The sequence below is a fragment of the Stegodyphus dumicola genome, chromosome 1 (assembly GCF_044657685.1).
Source record: "Stegodyphus dumicola isolate Sdum_Otavi_A_Nest chromosome 1, ASM4465768v1".
Classification (NCBI taxonomy): domain Eukaryota; kingdom Metazoa; phylum Arthropoda; class Arachnida; order Araneae; family Eresidae; genus Stegodyphus; species Stegodyphus dumicola.
In genome coordinates, this window is record NC_140768.1 from 290,150,686 (window position 1) to 290,170,176 (window position 19,491).

Here is a 19,491-nt window from a genome sequence, read left to right on the forward strand (position 1 = left end):
GCTCTGAGTGTTACCGCGTTTCGGGTACGATCACACCGTTTTATAGCACGGTTTATAGTATAGTTTTATAGCACAATTACTCTATTATAATACATCGCAATGAATCTTATCATTCAATGTGCTAATGCAGATAAGACAAATAAACTCTGACGAGCGTTTTTTTTTCCCAACATCTGAAAATATTTGGCCGTAGACGCAGCAGGAACATAACAGAAAAAAAAATTTACGTTAATATCTGCAACTATTCACTGTTTCTTTCCTGAAGGATGGTAAATTGATTCAATTAACAAAAGATGCAGGAAATAATATAAATAAAAATTTTCATGTCTGCCGAATGAAAAATTGATGATGGGTAGAAAATTATTTACAAAAACAATAAAATAAAAACCCAAGGGGAATGAACAAGGGAGAGGGAAAACAGAATGTTTCAAATCCTCAAGCAGACATTTCGTTCCATTTTCTTGTTCAAAAATTAAATCAAATAAGGCAACTTTTCATTTTGTGATGTAATTTTCTAGCTTGTGGATAAAGGATTTTTTTTCCTTTCTGAAAGACGTCCATTACTCATTTTATCTGTCAAAGGCATAAAAGAATTAGAGTGGGAAGAAATTTAGAAATTTTAATGCTTATTTATTTATTTTTGCATCTAGCTGTACGAGAAAATAAAATAATTCACTCCCAACTACTCCCAACGTACTCCCAACTACTCCAACGTTGATGTACTCCTCGTCGTTTTGGGACACCCTGTATATAAAAATTGACGGATATGAAGACATTGAATTAAGATGCGAAGGTGCTATTTGAAATATATTGATATAGATTAGGAGATAATTTTCTTTCGCACTCATTGATAAACCTTTAAAACATTTTCCTCGTGGCTGCATGGAAGACACTCCGCTATTAGAAGAAATAACTCAAATTATGTTGTTTGCCATAAATTTCATTCTTCTATCAGTTACTAAATTGCTCAGATTCTCACCAAGTTAATATTTCAGGCTATTTTCTAACCTACCAATAAAAATTTTTGTTCCACTCTTAAAGATCTAATCTCTGATTTTGATTTTTGGGAATTTATAGCATATTTTGCCTGTGCGCTTTAACATATGTCGGCTATATAAAAAAGTGTTCACATTTGGAGTTGAAGAACATGAGTATTATATTTAAAACGGAGAAAAAACAAACCTCGATAGCTAATCATAGTTAGACACTTGATCAAATAATTTTGATTTTAGTTCTGCAAAAATTATTTACAAAGCTTATTCAGTTGGTAAACTAAGAGAATAAAAAAATTCAGAAAAATATATCTTTTCATTAACTAATAACATTAATTTCATTCTAGTGCTTCCCAGTGTTTTCAAAATTCTAATGTCTTAGCCTTTTAACGCTTCTTCAGTATTCCACTAGACAAATAGAGCTACTTATTTTTTCTACTTTTTTAACTCATTGCTTTCCATATAAAATAGTTAACATGCCTCTCAATTTTGCAAAAAGGCTTGCTCCTTAAAAAAAAAAAGGGACATGCTCGAAATCGATACAGTTTTATTCAAAATTTACACCAACCTAAGATTGTATTTTACCTAATTTTATAAAGTAATGTATGTTGTATGTATGTTATACGAATATTTCGTCAAGTACCAAGAAGTATATCTTCAAGTATAAAGACTGCCTCTTCCATGTAATCCATCAGTTATTATCGTCTACGCCAGATTAAAAATTTCATGACATACACATATGAAGAAAGACGAGGGAACTAATTTCGCTAATTTGAGCTGTCTGTGGATAATATTTTTTTTACGCATGGTGTCACTTACATTTATCTATTTTCGTCATAAACCTTTCACGTGTACCATGTGCTTTTGATGAGATGTTGTCTAATACAGCCCAGCCCACTACTTGAATCCTTCTATCACGTAACAACGGTTTTCTCCACCCCTTCCCTATGAACTTAAGTCCTTTTTGAGTAGTTGATCCTTACACAGAGCCAATTATCGCCTTTATTTGTTAGGGAATTTATACACAATACAAATAGCTACAATCGGGGAATACAGAGCCTTAATTCTAGGATTAAGGTTGCTGTTAAAATTTGCTTTCCTAAAGCAGAAATTATTAAAATATGGATTTGGTGGCTGATCAATAACAACTGAATATCTATGGATTGATAAAAAATACCTCATCAGCCAACGACGACTTCGTCCTAGAATAATGAGATAGAGAAAATGAAAACGTATGGGAATAGCAACTCCCGAAGATTTATAAGAAGCTTTATTGTTGAGAGCCAAGGATGGATCAAAAAGATTTTTGCCGACAAGCTAAGCTATCACCAGTTAAACTAAATGGGCAGTTCACATTTTTTCTCCCAGTCAATCCACTTCAGAGTTGGTTTCATGAATACTTTCGGTAATCTGAATAGCTCGGTTAGTCCCTAAAAGTCTGAGCTAACAAGAATCTACGCTAATAACCAGTTACTGATTTACTAGGATAATACCCAAGACAACGTCCACGGTTCACTTTACACCATGGTTTATCAGATTGCAGTCAAAAAGATACATGAAAGAACAATAGCGCATATTATAACAACAAATATATTATTAACAATTTATTTACATTTTCAAGCAATGACAGTATAAATCTAGGAAGTACGTTCATTTGATTGCATACATTAAATGAGTATGAAAAAAGAGAGAGAACCCACAGTAAATAATGGAAGAACAAGCATCGCCGAATCATAGTGGTTAGTGACTCTGACTGCCATACCGAAGGTCCCGGGTTCGAATCCCGGAGAAGGCATAGATGCTTGTAAATGTATAGTGTTCGAGCAGCATGGGAGCACTCAAAATATGTATCAAGCCGAAAACCCTTTCGAAAGGTGGATAGTAGCGGAAGAGGGTTGGGATATCCTCGGACCCGTCGACCGGGGTACTCTCTTTCAAAATTGGGGTAGGAACTCAGCAAAGACGTACCCTCAGCTGTATGGTTATAGTGTACTAGAAGATATAGTGGGATTATCGCCCCATACACCCCGTGTTAAAACACGGTAATCTTTTTCGTACAAATAATAGAGGGCGCTGTCAGCGCATATGCCCCATCGAAATCAGGTAGACGTTTGTTTACAATCGTTGACATTTGTCACTTGCTATCTTCCTATTAAAGATCGAATCATTACTGCTACTTTTAATGCTGTAAGTGAGCTAATAATTTTACACAATAATCTTGGGTATTCTTTTTTGTTGTGAGCTGCTGAAACGTAATTTGATATGTCGGCAAAACTCTCACGAAAGTGTTTTGTTCCCGGCTGTATATCTGGTCACCAAAATGCCACAAAAGCATCACTGTTTAAAGTTTCCAAAGACGAAAATCTTCGTCGAGAATGGGCGAAAAGAATCTCCAGAGGAGATACAGAACTATCGATTCACCACAGTGTGTGTGAACTGCATTTTGAAGAACATTTTATTGAGAAATATTATCATCATATTGTTAACGGTGAGGAAATAAAAATTCCAAGAGGTAAACCACTGCTTAAACCTGAAGAAATACCTAGCATATTTCCGAATGCTCCAAAGTATTTCAATAAACCTCTACCACAAAAAAGGAAAGTCAGAAATAATATAACAACTGTGACAAAAAAAAAACATGTATGAATAAAGAAAATATTAGTATTTCAAACATCCCTGTTAAAAGAACTGTAGCGATAAGTGATGTAGAGACTGTCCAGTTACCTTCTCCATTTTGGTCAAAATTAAAAATCAAAAGCTGTCCTCAATCCATAGTATTCTTAAATCTGATTTGTAATGAAAATTTTCCGTACCCTTTGGTCAGAAAATTAGTCAGTATCATTGAAAAAAATAATGAATTCATTGCAGATGTTTTCATGCGTGGCCAAAAAACCCAATCTGTTACTTTTAATGCTGTGAGCAGGCTGGTAATTTTACTGAATAATGTTGAGGCAATATCTGTCTGCAGTGGAGTTGGAACCATTTTGGAATATAATCAGCACTATCATAAAAATGTAAATATTATGCATGATCAGATTTACAGTAAAAAGTGTGCAATGAAAATTAATGAGTCTGCAACATGTGTGCATTGTAAATATGTAAATAGATTACTGAAAAGAAAAATTTGTAAAAATAATTATTTGAAATCAAAATTAAAGCAATAATAGAAAAAACAAATTGATATGTTGTTTAAGAAAAAAAATTACAGAGTTATCCTTAAAACTGAAGGAACAGAAAACAAATGAAATGGGCACTTCTGTTGTTGCCTCAAATCCGAAGCAATTACTTGCTATAAATGCTTTTAATAATGCCTCCAAACGTAAAAGTACTCAAGGTATGATTTATGATCCAAAATGGTTAATTGAATGTATAATAATGAGAATGAAAGGACCAGAACTTTATGAACATATCCGTGAAAATAAAATTCTGATTGCGCCTGGAAAGAACTGCCTACAAAGATATGTTAAAAATTACCGCAGTGGATTTGGTTTCTGTGATTCTGTTTTTCAGGCAATCAAAGTGAAAACTCAAAGTATGGAACCATATTTTCTCCATGGTGGTATATTGATAGATGAAATGAAGTTATCTGAAAATTTCCACGTGAGTTCAGATGGTCAAATTGAAGGATTTGTGGACTTAGGAAATTTTCAAAATGGAAAAAATCAAAGCAATCATGGATTAGTATTCCTATTTCAACCATTTGTGGGTGACTGGAAGATGATTGTTGCAGTTTTTGCCACATGCAACAATATTAAAGGAACCTTGCTTGCTGACTTCATAATAGAAGCAACAATTTTGTTAGAAAATGCAGGTCTGTATGTAGATTTTATAACTTGTGATGGGGCTACGTGGAATAAAGTAATGTGGAAGAAATTTGGTATAGGTACTCAATCAGATAATACAACTGAATATCAGATAAATCATCCATGTGATGAAACACGCAAGTTTTTTATATCTGACTTTCCACATTTAATAAAATGTATGCGAAATGCCTTTTTGAAACATGGATTTTACACACCACCCAGAGCATATAATTTGTGCATGGAAGAAAGATTGTGGTGCCGTTACTTTAAAAGCAATGCCACATATTAATAGAAAGCATCTTTTTCCGAATAACTTTGAAAAGATGCGAGTGGATTTAGCATTTCAGTTGTTTGGAAATGAAGTAGTCAATGGCCTTAATTTCTTCCATAATGAAATAGAAGAAATGTACGGGAATTTAGAAGGTACAATACAGTTTGTGAAACAGATAAATTCATTAATTCATACAATGACATCTAGATATCCTGCAGAAGCTTTATTTTTAAATTCAGACAAGCACACAGCATTATTAAATTTTTTGTCATTTCTGGATGAATGGGAAAAGCTCACTAAAGAACAAAATATGAAACTTGGTTTGATTAGTCATGCAACTGTTGAAGGGTTACGTGTAACGTTAAAATCAACATTGTTTCTACTTCATTACATGACAGAAGAATTAAATTTAAAATACATTTTAACTTAAAGACTAAGTCAAGATGCATTAGAAAATTTATTTGGCATTATCAGACAGTCTAAAGGTTGTAATGATCATCCAACACCTAGTGAATTTTTGAATATTATTGAAACACTGCGTTTTTACAATCTTGCCAAGTCACCAAAGCATGGAAATGTATCAGAGGAAGTTATAACTGCACTTCTTGCACCCTCCATTGATAAAATGCATGCTGTAAAAAATAGTCAACATATTGAGCATGTAATTGACCAATTGATTGAAAAAGGTCAGTTGGTTGATGCATGCTCATCATTTGATTTCTATTGTACAGCTGTTGATCATACGTACACATCGCAACAAAGTGACTCGCGTATAATTTATTACGTTGCGGGATATGTTGCTAGAAAGTGGATTAAAGTGGAGAAATGTATTGCTTGTTCAGAAGTTTTAAGAAATGTTGGACTAGAAATCACAGTAAATTTTGAATTTATTTCTTTAGTTAGTAAAAAGAATCTTACACATCCTTCAAATAGTTTATATGCATTGATTGAATATCTTGAGAAGTGTTTTGTGAATTTTTTTAATGTAAATATAATAGAAAGAAGCAGTGTTGTACAATTTGTATCAACGCTCAAATTAAGTCATTATGTAGGTTGTGATTTACATAAAATAATGCTGACCAAAAAAATTCTAAGATTTTATATTATCACACGATTTCATTTTTACACAAAAGCTTTAAACAAGCAAGCAAACACAAATCAGAAAGGTAAATTTTTAAAACTTCATAGAACTCGATGAAAAGAAGCTGTACTTAAGCTAGAATTTCAAGATACAAGAAATATCACCTTTTAATGAAAACTCCCCACCCCCAACTGCAAATATCATCTGCATTGACATTGGCCTGTTTAATAATATTTTGTCAAACCATTTTTGCCATTATTGTACAACAATGTCAAACAATTGATGCAATAAATGTGATCAAGATCTTTCACTATTTCAGTGATCAAAGCTGATCATTGTAGTTCTGAATAGCGTAAGATTCGTTAAATATGATAAGTATTGCTTCAGGTTTATGTAATAATTTGCCTCATAAAATTTTTGTTTCCTCAACTCTGACAGTATGGCTGTAAAATGTATCAATAAAATGCTCTTCGAAATGCAGTTCGCACATACAATCCTGATTTGATAGCTCTGTATTCCCTCAAAATTCTTTTTTCATTAATTAGAATAAAATTTAGAAGCTTTAAACAGTGACTCTCTTGTGGCATCTTATTGTCCACATGTGCAACTAACTATAAAAAAACTTTAAAAATAAATTTAGGGTTACATCAAGGTAAAGTATCTCTTTTATTTTTCCACCAAATAAATGGATTTTTTATACTATATATGTGTGTGTGTGTGTATTGTCATTTCTCTCATTTCATTCATATATAATTTAATAATGTTTTGAAATCTAATTTGCACATTATTTGACTACATTCAAACAATAAAAATTTGACATTGCTAATTTTGCTTTAAGTTAACCAGATCAGATGTAATAATTTTCATTATCATTTCGAAATGAAAATTAGGTTGTTTGATTAAGGCAAAACATATGCACTACATAAATTAAACTAAGAAGAATAATGTTTTCATGGAGTACATTTTAGGGTGCCAATTCATTTCTCAAATATTATTAAATCAAACTGCCTTACTTTCATGATTCAGTTTGATTTAATAATATTTATAAGTATATACATTGCTATAATGATGTAGAAGTCATGTAAAATTTTCTATTCTAAAGTGATGATAAAATCAAAAACCCTCTAAGAACCATGAAATTAAGGTAAAAATACGTTTTTTTATAACAAATACATAGATTTTATATATGCATTTTCATTTTCTCCCTTTCATTTCATTCATACGATAGCGCTTTGACATTTGTTGTAAAATTTAATTTATATATAAGTTGCCTGCATTTCAAATGCAGTTCGACAATAAAAATTAGCATTACTTATTTTGCTTTTAAATTAATTAGCATCTGAGATATGATAATTTATGTTATAACTTAGAAATTATTTAGGTTGTTTAATTTAGGCAAAGCACATGAAAGTTATCTGCTTAAGAGGAGGTTTTATATTTGCTTTTGTAGAAGGCTTTTGAAGGGAAACTGACTGAGATTCACATTAGGTTTGGGGGGAAACCATACAAAATCACATGCAACCAGCCTGTTTGCTAGGAATGATTACAGGTTAACCAGTGTCCAAGAATTTTACCTCTTAATATTGGTGGGCCTCAAAATGATCAAAGATTGTTTCACACTTCTGTGCACTTAATTCAGACATTATCTATCAGCAAAACCAGGTAAATATTAAAAGATAATGCAAGAAAAACCTGAGTAGTAAAAATGTAGAGCTCTAAATGTTCACAAATTTGAATTAAAATTGTCTAAATTTTTATGGTTTTTATAGATCCATTCAGTTTTAAGTGATATATCATAGTTTCATATTAACATACTTATACAAAAATAAATAAATAAATGATATATAAATTTTAGCATTCATGTAAATATCTTTGAATGAAAGTGTGAGTCCATTGTTCCATGTGAATTCATTTGCTATATTACTTGATAAGAGGTAGAAGGTATTGAGTTTTATCTAGTGCAATTTATAAAGAATTTAGGAAATGGCAAATTTAAAATGGTCATACAAGATGAACATTAGAAATATATAATTTCTGTAATATATGCAAGCAAAAACAAAAAAAGAAAAAAAAAAAAAAAAAAAAAAAAACTTCTGTAGGCCTCTTAAAGGCACCATGAAATTAAATAAATATATTTCTTAAAAAAAGATGAGAAAAATTTCGTGTGAAATATGTTAATTTAGACCTTTAAACATAATTGAAATTGCAGTAAACGTCTCGGATTTATGGGGCACATGTGATCACAGCGCTATCTAACGGAATGTCGAAACTCGATTACGAAAAATAGCGCCGATAATTCCACTATATCTTCTAGTACACTATAGTATGGTACTCAAGGCTCTTGCCAACGACAGGCGCAATATTGCCTCTTTGCCACTATGAATTTCGTGGAATATCACACAATCCAGATTAGTCACAATCACAGTAACAAAATAAACATCACAAAAAATGAAGAGATTTAGTAATGAATGGCATTAAAGAGCACTAATGTAAAATGCTCGGTTTGGATTTTGTTACTTTTATTTTTTAATAAGATTTGTATAGTATTGTGGATAAAAACAGTTTAAAAATACTAAGTTGTCACAGCTGCTTATACTTCGATTTTTCCTTCTCATTTTGTATTTCTCGTAGATAGTTTTGTTTTGTGCTGACGGTCCGTGATAGTTACTTTTTCCTAATTAAAGAAATATCCTAATCTTTTAGACAAAAACCAATTAATTCGTAAATTCAGAAACTCAGTTAATCAGGGGTATCATTTATCTTACTTACATGCTTATAGCATTTTTTTCTCAAAAATTAAATTGTAATAATTGATAACTCTTGATTCTGAAACAAAACCTGATCACCTTTATGAGCATTAAACTGCGTCATAATATACGGCTTTATGTCACTTCTTTGTTTAATCGGGAGTTGACTGCATTTAACATTTACCTTACTTAAATGCATACATTATACTTTCTACTCAAAATTCAAAGCGTTATAATTTATGATTCTCGATTTTGAAGCTAAACTCGTTCGTCTTCACAAGTATAAATATATGATCATAATATAGAGTTGTGTATCAGTTCTTGACTTTAAAAGAGATTAACTTAAGTCTAAAGGCTTATAACTTATCCAAACATCGAAACTAAAAAATAAATTTTATAAAAGGAAGGAAAAACAAAACGTTCAACAATTTTCCTGGAAAGAAAAAAGGAACATTCCGAAAAGAACCTTCTTAGTTGCATCAGTACTATCTTACAGTTCCTATCATTAACGTAAACAACAAAACAAGCAAATAAAACCATTCAGTTTCAATTCAGGAGAAAAAAAAGTATGGCATACTGCAGAACAAATATATCTTAAAACCAGACATCTACCAGAAAAGGTTAAACAAACTTACTGATTGGAATAGACTGGGTGCAAGCTTTAAAAAAGAACAGAAGTACTTTATCCCTTTACAGAAAGAGGATTTTCAGACTAAGTACAAAAACTTTCCCCAGGAAAACGGAGGTAATGGTTAAGGACAAAGAAGAGAGTAGCTCCCAAGAGCAAAAAGGAATCAGTAAAGAGAGCGTTCGACTGATCTTTCTAAGTTCAGTTCTCTTCTTGAGTTCTTCTTTCAAAGTCTTAAGAATTTAAAAGGAAAGACACGTTAGCTGGATTAGAGGGAATAATATAAAGCAAAAAAACTCTCTTACAAGGAAATCTGGACTGCATAAATTTCAATACTTAAGCAACGATATCATCAGAATCAACAAATGGCTTGAGAGTTAAGTTATGGTATATTTTTCTGGAACAAGAATGCGTTTTGAAGGAAAATGTTTGATTTAATATTCCACCTTCAAAAAGCCTACCGACCAAGAAATCTCATTGGAAGCTTGCATGTAACAAGGTCAGTATCTATAAAGCTGATTAAGTAAGGCATTACCATCATTAAGTTAGGCAGCTTACCTTACCTTAGGCAGATTATCAGTCTTTCGGAATCAAGAGTGCTAAAGCTCAAATATTTGCCGTTGATTTACAATGCAGTTATAAAGCGACAATCCATCATAAGTTGAAAAGTGTCTTAGACACCTAACACACCGTGCATCATAGCTTAGCTAGAAATCATGCGCTTAGATGATTCAAGCAATGTACCGCAGAGAATACTATTTAAAATATACCTGTTTTACATCTAAGTATTGAAAATTTCATATATTTCACTGGCTAGTGTACTGGAAGTGAAGAGCAGTATGGAATGCATGAAAACTCATCATTAAGTGCATGTTATTTAAAAGCATACTGGATTTATGATGTTTGAAATATCCGTTATAAATGACAGACATGTTAAAACTCGTAGATCATTTTCACTCGTATATGTGCTACTGTAAGAAGTACAGATTTTTCAATTTTAATGATGAGGTTGTATACAGCTCGAAAGAGGTACTGGAATAACCTGCTGGTAGGTTCCAGGTAGCTGCTAAGTTCTGACTACATCATACGGTTCATTTTTTTCTTTTATTTACGTATTCAGAAGCATTTTATATCTGACTTTAGCACTATCACTCTAAGCACTGCACATATCATATGGAATACACATTATTATCTCGGAAAATGATGAAAACACTTAAGTTCAAATAATGTTTCTGAAGAAGCGTTTTCCTACTGTCAGAAAATCGCTTAAGTCGGGAACCACCTCTAAGTGCACACAGGATAAGTTCTTGATCTCATATTTTGTCTTCCGGGAAACGTTTAATAGTATGCTAAGCTCTTCAACGACAACCACGCTCCTATTCCAGAATTCCTAAAATAGCACGCTTCTATTTCAGTATCCAGTGAATCGCTGAGACTTGGAAATAAAATGCTGGAGTACAGTTTTCAAGGTTAATTATACAGAGCTTAAATTCAGCAGCTTCGAAGTTTTATTATTTAACTATTTATCATTAATTTAATTTATCAATTATCTCTTTACATTTCATTTTTAATTTTAATCAGTAACTTTCCTTATTTTATTTATTTATTTATGTGTTTATTAAGGAAGGATCTAAATGTGATCTAGTGTTTGAAATTTATTTTTGTAAAATAGTTAAAATAAATGTAAAGCACAAAAATTGCACAGTAAAGATAATTTTTATTCGCCGCTATCGAAAAGAATTCTCCTTCAAAATAATGTAAGAGAAAAGAATTTCAAAAAGGCAAATCGAGCAAAAATGTGAAATAATCATGAGAATTTTTTAATTTCTTGCCAAGTAAAAAGGAAATAAATATACATAAATATGAAAATTTGTAAAAATATTTAGATAAAAGATGCTCTGCTTGTCTGCTAACATCGTCAAAATTCGCAGCGGAGGGAGGAGAAAAAGAAGGAAAAGAACAACTGCCTTGATAGACACTGCAAAACTAAATCTATCCCCAAAGGCAGGGAAAAAATGTTATCAGAAGAGAATAAGATAAGCAAAAACTATGCACATATTTACCCGTAACCCTCAAAAGAGATTGAGTAACTGTTCTCAGTCAACTCATTTCCATAGCAAGAAAAAATAAATAAATAAGGACGAAGAGTAAAAGAAGGAAGAGAAAAAAAAAAAGAGAAATCTTTAATTTATTTTTTGTACTTTTTTCATTAGAAAGTTAGTTCCCAGCGGAAATGGTACAAGTGGTTTTTCAGACAGTGCATTCTGCTATTTTAAAGAAAAGAGTTCAAAACATTCAACAAGCGCTTTATTATTGCTTAGACTCTATAATTGACCGAGCTATTGCGAAGAGCAACGTTCCCGGTTCCAGAATTAAAGCCCAAGGGCACTTGATATAAAGAAATCCGGACGTGGAGAAAATCTCAGATGAGAAAACGGAGAAAAGGGGAAGAAGAGAAGTACCAAAAGGAGCAAGACAATCCAATCGGACAAGTTCGCAAAACGTGACGAGCGATCATAGCTTTCAAGGAGGACCCAAGACAATGCAAATCAATGACAGCAATATGAGAAGATACACTATAGCAATAGTTCCAATGAGAAATTCAAATACAACTAAACAATCTCAATTAATAGTGCTAAATACAACACAATACAATACAACTATACAACACAATTTTAATACAACTATTCAACGCAATACACTACAGCAACTCAACAACAACCTAAGCAACCTATTTACAACACTACTATATCATCACAATGCGAAAAATCTCACAGCATTAGTTTTATAATTCACCAAGAATAATATTCAAGCTACAGAAGAACTTCAATCAAAATCAGATGCATTGGAAGTATAAATAGCTACCGATTCAGGAGCTAAGTGAAAAAATTGTCGTCTCCTCCCACGAAGGTGTGAGCTGCAAGTGGTCTGACGCTTCTATCTTCGAAGAGAATTTCGTAATTAAAGACTTGGGAGTAATTAACAAAGTCACATTGCACAGCTTTGTTGAAGAATTTTTCATTAGATCTTCTGATGTAATCTGGAATCGTCTCAAGGTTTAAATCTCTGTGTAAAAGTTTACTGCGGATAAGACAGTGTGAATCAGTAATAATGCGCAGAAATTTGTTTTGCACTACTTGTAATTGATGCAGTTGAATTTGAGTGACCGTGTTCCAAGCAGGAGCAGCATAACAAAGTACCGGTCGAATGCAAGTGGTATATATATATATGTTTTTTGGTACGCAAGCTAAGATTTGAATATTTTCCAATGACCGGGAGAAATCTGCATATTATGCCCATGGCTTTGCTCTTGACACTATTAATGTGGTTAGACCATGTGAGCCTTTGGTTCAAAATAATTCCTAAGTACTTGGCTTTTGTGACCAGAGGAACAGCTTCCTGAAAAAGGTAGAGATCTTTAAAAGCAATGTTTTTCTTAGTTTTGCTAAGAATTAAAAGTTGTGACTTGCTAGCATTGACTTTTACGCGCCAATTTGTGCACCAGTCTTCTACGGCATAGAGGTAATTTTGCATTTTGTCTATTGCATGATTAGCTTGGATGGATTTAATTGCAATCGCCGTATCGTCGGCATAACATGCTAACAAAGAGTAATTGTCCAAACCAGGGTGAGGAAAAATTTTATACCTATTTAATTTATATTTAAATTTTCAGTGGTGGGCACTAGCCGTTAGAGGCATTGGCCACTAAGGCCGAAAGTTGTAGTCACTTTATTGTGAAAGCACCTAATAGGTGAGCCACCGTTCTTCCTATGAGGGGACAGACAGTTTACATCCATGCCTTCTCCAGGATTCGAACCCCGGCCCTTCGATACGGCAATCAAAATCACAAACCACTTTCCTGTTGTAGAAACTGTATTGCACCAGATGGCGCTGTGTTCGCCTGAATTCTTTTGAGTAGTTTAGAACCTTGCTGACTGTGAGAGATGTAAAACGAAAGTACATCAAATTGCGAAAGTCGAACTAAATTTATATGTGTTTCTTTATTGTAAACGTATTTATTTCTGTCGTCAATAAAATTTGGATAAAATGACAGAATGTGAGAATCAATGCTGTGTCTGACAGGTAAGCAAAATTTCTTTATTATTTGATTTGAATATTAAGTTTTAGAATAATGCGAACGCGATGTTAGATGTATGCATATTTATACCCTTCTGGTTGGCACCTGCTCTAGATTCACTAGCGTAAAACAAAACTGACTGCGAAATATGCAAAAAGGTGATGTCATATTACTTGGGAACTGTTTTTATATACGGAAGTATGCAACAAGCAATTTATCGCTATGTTTAGATGAAAAAGAAACGTAAGAAAGTTGAAAAAGACCATTTTATCTAAAACTACGTAAGTTTAACAGAAGGCACATCTGATGTTTACAAATCAGCCAGCAGTTATGACGAGGACTAAAAGTAGAATTTTAAATTTAAAACTAGATCTAAGTATCTATTAGCCAAAGGCTACGCAGAGGTAATTTAAACGCGAAGGTAGGCTCTTAAGCTTACACCGACGTGAAAGTACTATAGACAAGAATAAAGCAATGCAGAAGACAGGAACGCTTGTCTTTGAATAACAAACTATTGACGTGGCCTTCAGCAGGCAACACATGCTCTGTCTAAACAATTTGCATTCTGGCAGGAAAGAGAGAAGTGACAGTACACACTCAGAACATAAAATAACTGGTTAATTAACATAAATAAACCCTACAAATTTATTCTCTAGATTAAACTGCTTGTAATACGCTGTTACTAATTTATTATAACATGAATTTTCTCTCCGTTTTCTGTGTGTGTGTTTATCGTGGCCATTGTCCCCGTCATTACACCGGTTAATACACAATTGACTGTAATACTCTCACGAAATTATTTTTTGCAAAATTTAACTTCGTTATTTAAAATTTATTTGTTTAGGCCTGATTTACAAAATTTAACTTCGTTATTTAAATTTATTTTCTAACTGAACTATTCGAAAATAAACAAATCTGATGGCTTTAAATAAGTCTATATTTCACAGCAACTCTCCGTAATGAATTTGGTGCATATTTTTCAGTTTCCACATTCAGCACGTTGGCAGGCTGTGTTGACTCATACCATTTTACCTTGAACTGGAATATTTTCAAAACCCTTCCTTGTATATTCTTCGAAAAGTACACTCACGTATAAAATTAGATGCTTCAAACGAAGAAGGAAAAATACGATTTTGAAACCATTTAATTAACGCTAAGTCAGGAAAAGGGAAGAAAAGGGATAAAATTTTTCCCTGCAGGAGAAGACTGTTCATAAATCTGTCGTCATTTCAATAGCGCAGATCTGGATGATAATTTAGACGGATTCCCTACGACTTAGAAAATAGAATTTAAATCCCCGAGATGCATATCTTCCAAATGCCGGCTATAAATAAAAAGTTCTTGAAACGTGATAGGGAGATGGAGACATAATTAAGGGAAGGATCGGAGGATAAAATCTATGGAATATGATGGATATCAAAAGTCTTTCTTTTAAATCCCTTAATTTTTTTCCCGCTCTCCTTTTCAAGACTTATGCCGCTGGAATTTATGAGACATAAAATAAAGAAATAACAATAATATTTTTCAAATCTCAATTTTTAAAGAATTATTACCTCAAACAATGGATACAATAGATGTGAGTAATCCCGTCCCTACTAACTGTAACCATGTAAATATACTACCGAAATAATAAATGATGATGTATTTGATATATATAAATACGCAAAATTTAACACAGATAGTCATCAGTACACAGGAGATGTATATTTTCGAAAGAATTTAACGCAACTCTCTCAGCTCAGAGAACATGTTTTTATTATTATTATTATTATTATTATTATTATTGTTATTATTAACAAAGAAGCTTTTGAAAGATAGAAAAGAAAGCTTGCTAGAGATTCTGACTTTTGATTACATAAAAGCTACATTATGAAAATTATACACAGTCATATCAATTTACTCAGTTTCGAATCAAGGATAAAATACCTGCGTTTAACATTTTAATAGATAGATTTTGAGCAATTATAAAGCAGAAAAAATAGTTTATTGAAAACTATGAGTAAATAAATTCAGAACCTTCATGATCCGTAATAGTTACCGTGATAAACGCTTTGTGTGACACAAATATTACAAAATTTACCAGACTGAAACATCATGAGCCGCCGACTTCACATTTGTTACTGAAAACAGAAGAACGTTATCTTAAAATGCATCGAGTTTTGGTTTGATTGGTTGGTTGACTATCATATAACACACGAGAGCTGTTTGATCTGCCTAAGATGAAGTATACCTCAATTTGAGGATTTTCTAAACAGATATGTTTCCTATTCACATTAATCACAAAACTCTAAGCATTACTGCTTAGGGTTTTGTGGCTATTCGCTGCTATGAGAATCGGAAATAAATTACTAGTGTTACTCATTCGCAGCCTCCTTTTCCGTTTGAAAATGTATAATTCTTTTTTGGTCACCTCAGGATGAAAAAAAGTGGTTTTTTTTTTTTTTTAATCTTACACAAAGCACTTTATTTTGCAAACTAAGCATCTTATATGTTATGCATGTACCCCAATAAATGATTTTCCTGAATTTTATGTAACTTTATTCATTTCATTTAATAATGAACAAAGATGCGCTGGGTATTTAAGCTAAAATTTAAATTTCTTGATTCCTTTTTTTTAAAAAAATGTTTTATCTGTCGTCTGATTTTTAGTTACCTAACGTAATGTTTTAAACTAATTAACTACGCATACATTCAAAGACGGATTTATGAAGTCGCTCAGCAAGTCACAATCGCGAGAGGCTTCGTGTTTCAAGGACATCCATAAATCATTTATTACTTATAAACAAATAAACATATATTTTAAGACTGACAGCCACAAAAATTCAGGTAACGTTAGCCTCCCCACTGCCAAAATCCGCCATTGCGAACTTTAAGGAATACCAACACATGCACAGACAGTTCAAAACCTCTGCCGACAATTAAATATACCTGGAAAAAATTATTCAGATAAAAATATAAATTATTTCAATAAACACGCAATACGGACAGAGAGCGGAAGTTTTCGCTTTGCAATTTAGTCCTCCTTCCTGAAACGAATTATCTGGGGAGAAAAAATTTCTCGTTAGGTAGTGCTGCCATCTATCGGCAAAATGTACAACAACACTTACAATTAACGGCATACTCTGTTTTATTTTTTCCTAATATGAGTACATGACATTAGTTAAGAGACGAATTTAAATACCCACATCCAAACTTGTGAAATACGTAGTATACAATATTTGAGTACGAATCATCTAATTTCTGATATTCTTTTCTTAATATATTTTTAATTACTTAGATTTTAATTATTTAAATATTATTGCAAAGCTATTTTTCTTTTCAATAATTATTTTGAGGAATACAGTATATCTTTAACAGACCTATGTTTAATAAACAAATAAGTAGATTCCCATTCAACAGAAGATTTTGCTTTTAATTATAAAATGATTAATTCATCACAAAACAAGAAAACCCTTAAATGGAAACTACTCTATTTAAAAAAATAATTACACATGCTATGCACAATTACGCATTTAATTAATTTTAATGAATATTGTACACTAATAATAATACCACTATTACTCACGTACGGAATATTTACGATAGATTTAGAAAAAGTATCACAAAGGATTCTGATTGAACTAGTTTTATGACTTTTTAATCTGAAGAGAGAGACTGAAAGATTTTTCAGCTGTGGCCTATAATTAAGAATTTTTTCCATATTTCATAAGAACGTAATTACCGTATTATAAGAGAATTTAACATATCAGAGAAACATGAGAACACATTCATAACATTTAATTCATAGTGTTATTTAATTTGAGAAAGCGGAATCTACCAGGTTAAAATATCCATTAGCGACAGAAAAAGTTGCACATTTATAAAACCAAATAAATTTTTTTTAAATTTGGACATTCGAAAATCATTGAAATAATTATTAATTTTATTATCAGTCTATAATAAAGCGTGGGAAATACTACTTTATTTCTCATACAGATTCAAAAGATTATTTACATACTATTCGTTAAATCACAAAGCATAGTTCACTAAGTTCGTTTGAATCAAATCGATAAATTCAAATAGTTAATTAAACAGATTGTAAAAATCATCTTACCTGTCATCTTGTAAAACATTTATAGTTCTAGGATCTCTTCCGCTGTCTCTAGACCTAGAGATGGGTTTTCTAGAATAAACTGGAGTACCACCTTCACTTAAATACCCACTGGCAATGTCATCTGACCGGCAGGCAACACCAGGCCTCAGGATCTCTCCATCACTCAGATATCCAGATGCAATATCGTAAGAGTCAATATCCGTGGCATAATCAGTATCAACAAGACTGTTGCATCCAGATAGAACTCGTTTCATTCCAGCTCCATACATGCGTGCAGAATCCAAAGACGCCAGGAACTGTCGACTGGAATTGAGTCTACCAGTTTCACCATAATCCGAGTGTATCCTCAAAGAATTTTGCATTCTAGTTGTTACTGCACGAGGCGATGACAGAGGACCTAATCCTCGCATATAGCCATAAGGAGAAGCGCGCACTATCGGCTGCATTGGTTTGATGTTCAGAAGAACATCTTCCCCTTCTTCCCATATCGTAGAATTTTCGCTGGACAGTCCACTATTATCCCTAGACGCCAGTTTATTACAGGTTTCGTATATGGGTTCTGTTCTAAAATTGGAGCTAGATTTTGACTTTGGAGGTTTTACATCACCCTTGTTAATGGCACTGCTGCTTTGCAGCACTTTCTCAGTGTTCTCTGAGTTCTTAGCATCTTTATTGTGATTAGAGCTCATGATAGGTGATACCATAGCGATACTGACACCTACTGGTGCTGTACTACTTCTACCTTCTGACCTCGCACGTTCAGATTTAGAAAAATTTATACCTCTTTTATCAGTCTGTTGCTGCTGTCCAGTATCCAAAACTTGAGTGTCTGGACCAGCTATGTGCACTGCTACATAAATATCCTCTCTGGACAATTTAGTGCCAGCCTGTGGATCAGGGTTGGCAATTTTCATACTTTTTGGCGAAGAATTGGCAGGTAGATTCGTCTCCGACTCCGCGTTTTGCGGTCGTTTATCGTCCTTGGTCACTTTTGTCGTTCCTTTCACAGCAAGAGTTGGCTTCGGTATACTACTGCTTGGTGATGATACAACTTGTCCATTACAGTTATTTTCCATACTTGATGAGACAGAAACAGAATTAAGGGACAACACCTGTGAATTGTCAATCACTGTAGCGTCGCTTAAAACGCTGATGCTGGAGGCACTAGGAGAAACATTGGTAGATTTCTCGGTCAAATTGGCTATCACTTTCGATTGTCGTACTCGGTTATCGGGTTCTATTTCAGAACACAACTGTTCTTCTTCTTTCCTAAATAGTTCTGCGTTGGAACCAGTAGTAGAAAAGTTCGGTTTCGATTGATGGAATTTCAGATTGTTTTCACTGGATTCGCTCCTCCGATCTCCAGTTTGGTTAACAGACGGTAATAATTCTAAGGATTTCGCAGTTTTTTCGTTATTTCTTTCTTTTGCTATTTTTGACGTTGCTTTTAAATGCTCAAGTTTGCTTGAAATGGGATCTTTACCTGAAAAATAAATGGTTTAAACATTTTTATGGAGAAATTCAGAGTGAATTATAGATTGAAAATCTACCAGTTTGTTATTTTATTGCAAAATAAAATACACTGCTTAACAGAACAATAATCAATAATATGAAACTTTACACATCATTTAGTTACCTACACCTATTTCATCTATAGAACAACGTCGACAACGAAAATATTTCTTCACGAGATATAACTGTAATTGAATCTCGTACAGAAAATAAAAATTATCAGTGCATAGAATTGCTCATATTTCTTAAAGACCTACTACTCCTGCATGTCAGATTTTGTTCTGAT

At 32.8% G+C, this 19,491-nt stretch overlaps 1 protein-coding gene across 6 annotated transcripts in view; it reads right to left on the reverse strand.

Annotated features, from left to right (window-relative positions):
- Window positions 1-19,491, reverse strand: part of sick (sickie) — a 975,074-nt gene that overhangs the window by 228,243 nt on the left and 727,340 nt on the right. For all 6 annotated transcript variants that reach the window (XM_085808514.1, XM_085808521.1, XM_085808510.1 and 3 more), the window contains one exon: window positions 17,694-19,176. In XM_085808514.1, the coding sequence (XP_085664640.1) occupies window positions 17,694-19,176 (1,483 nt within the window). The remainder of the gene's footprint in view (window positions 1-17,693; window positions 19,177-19,491) is intronic.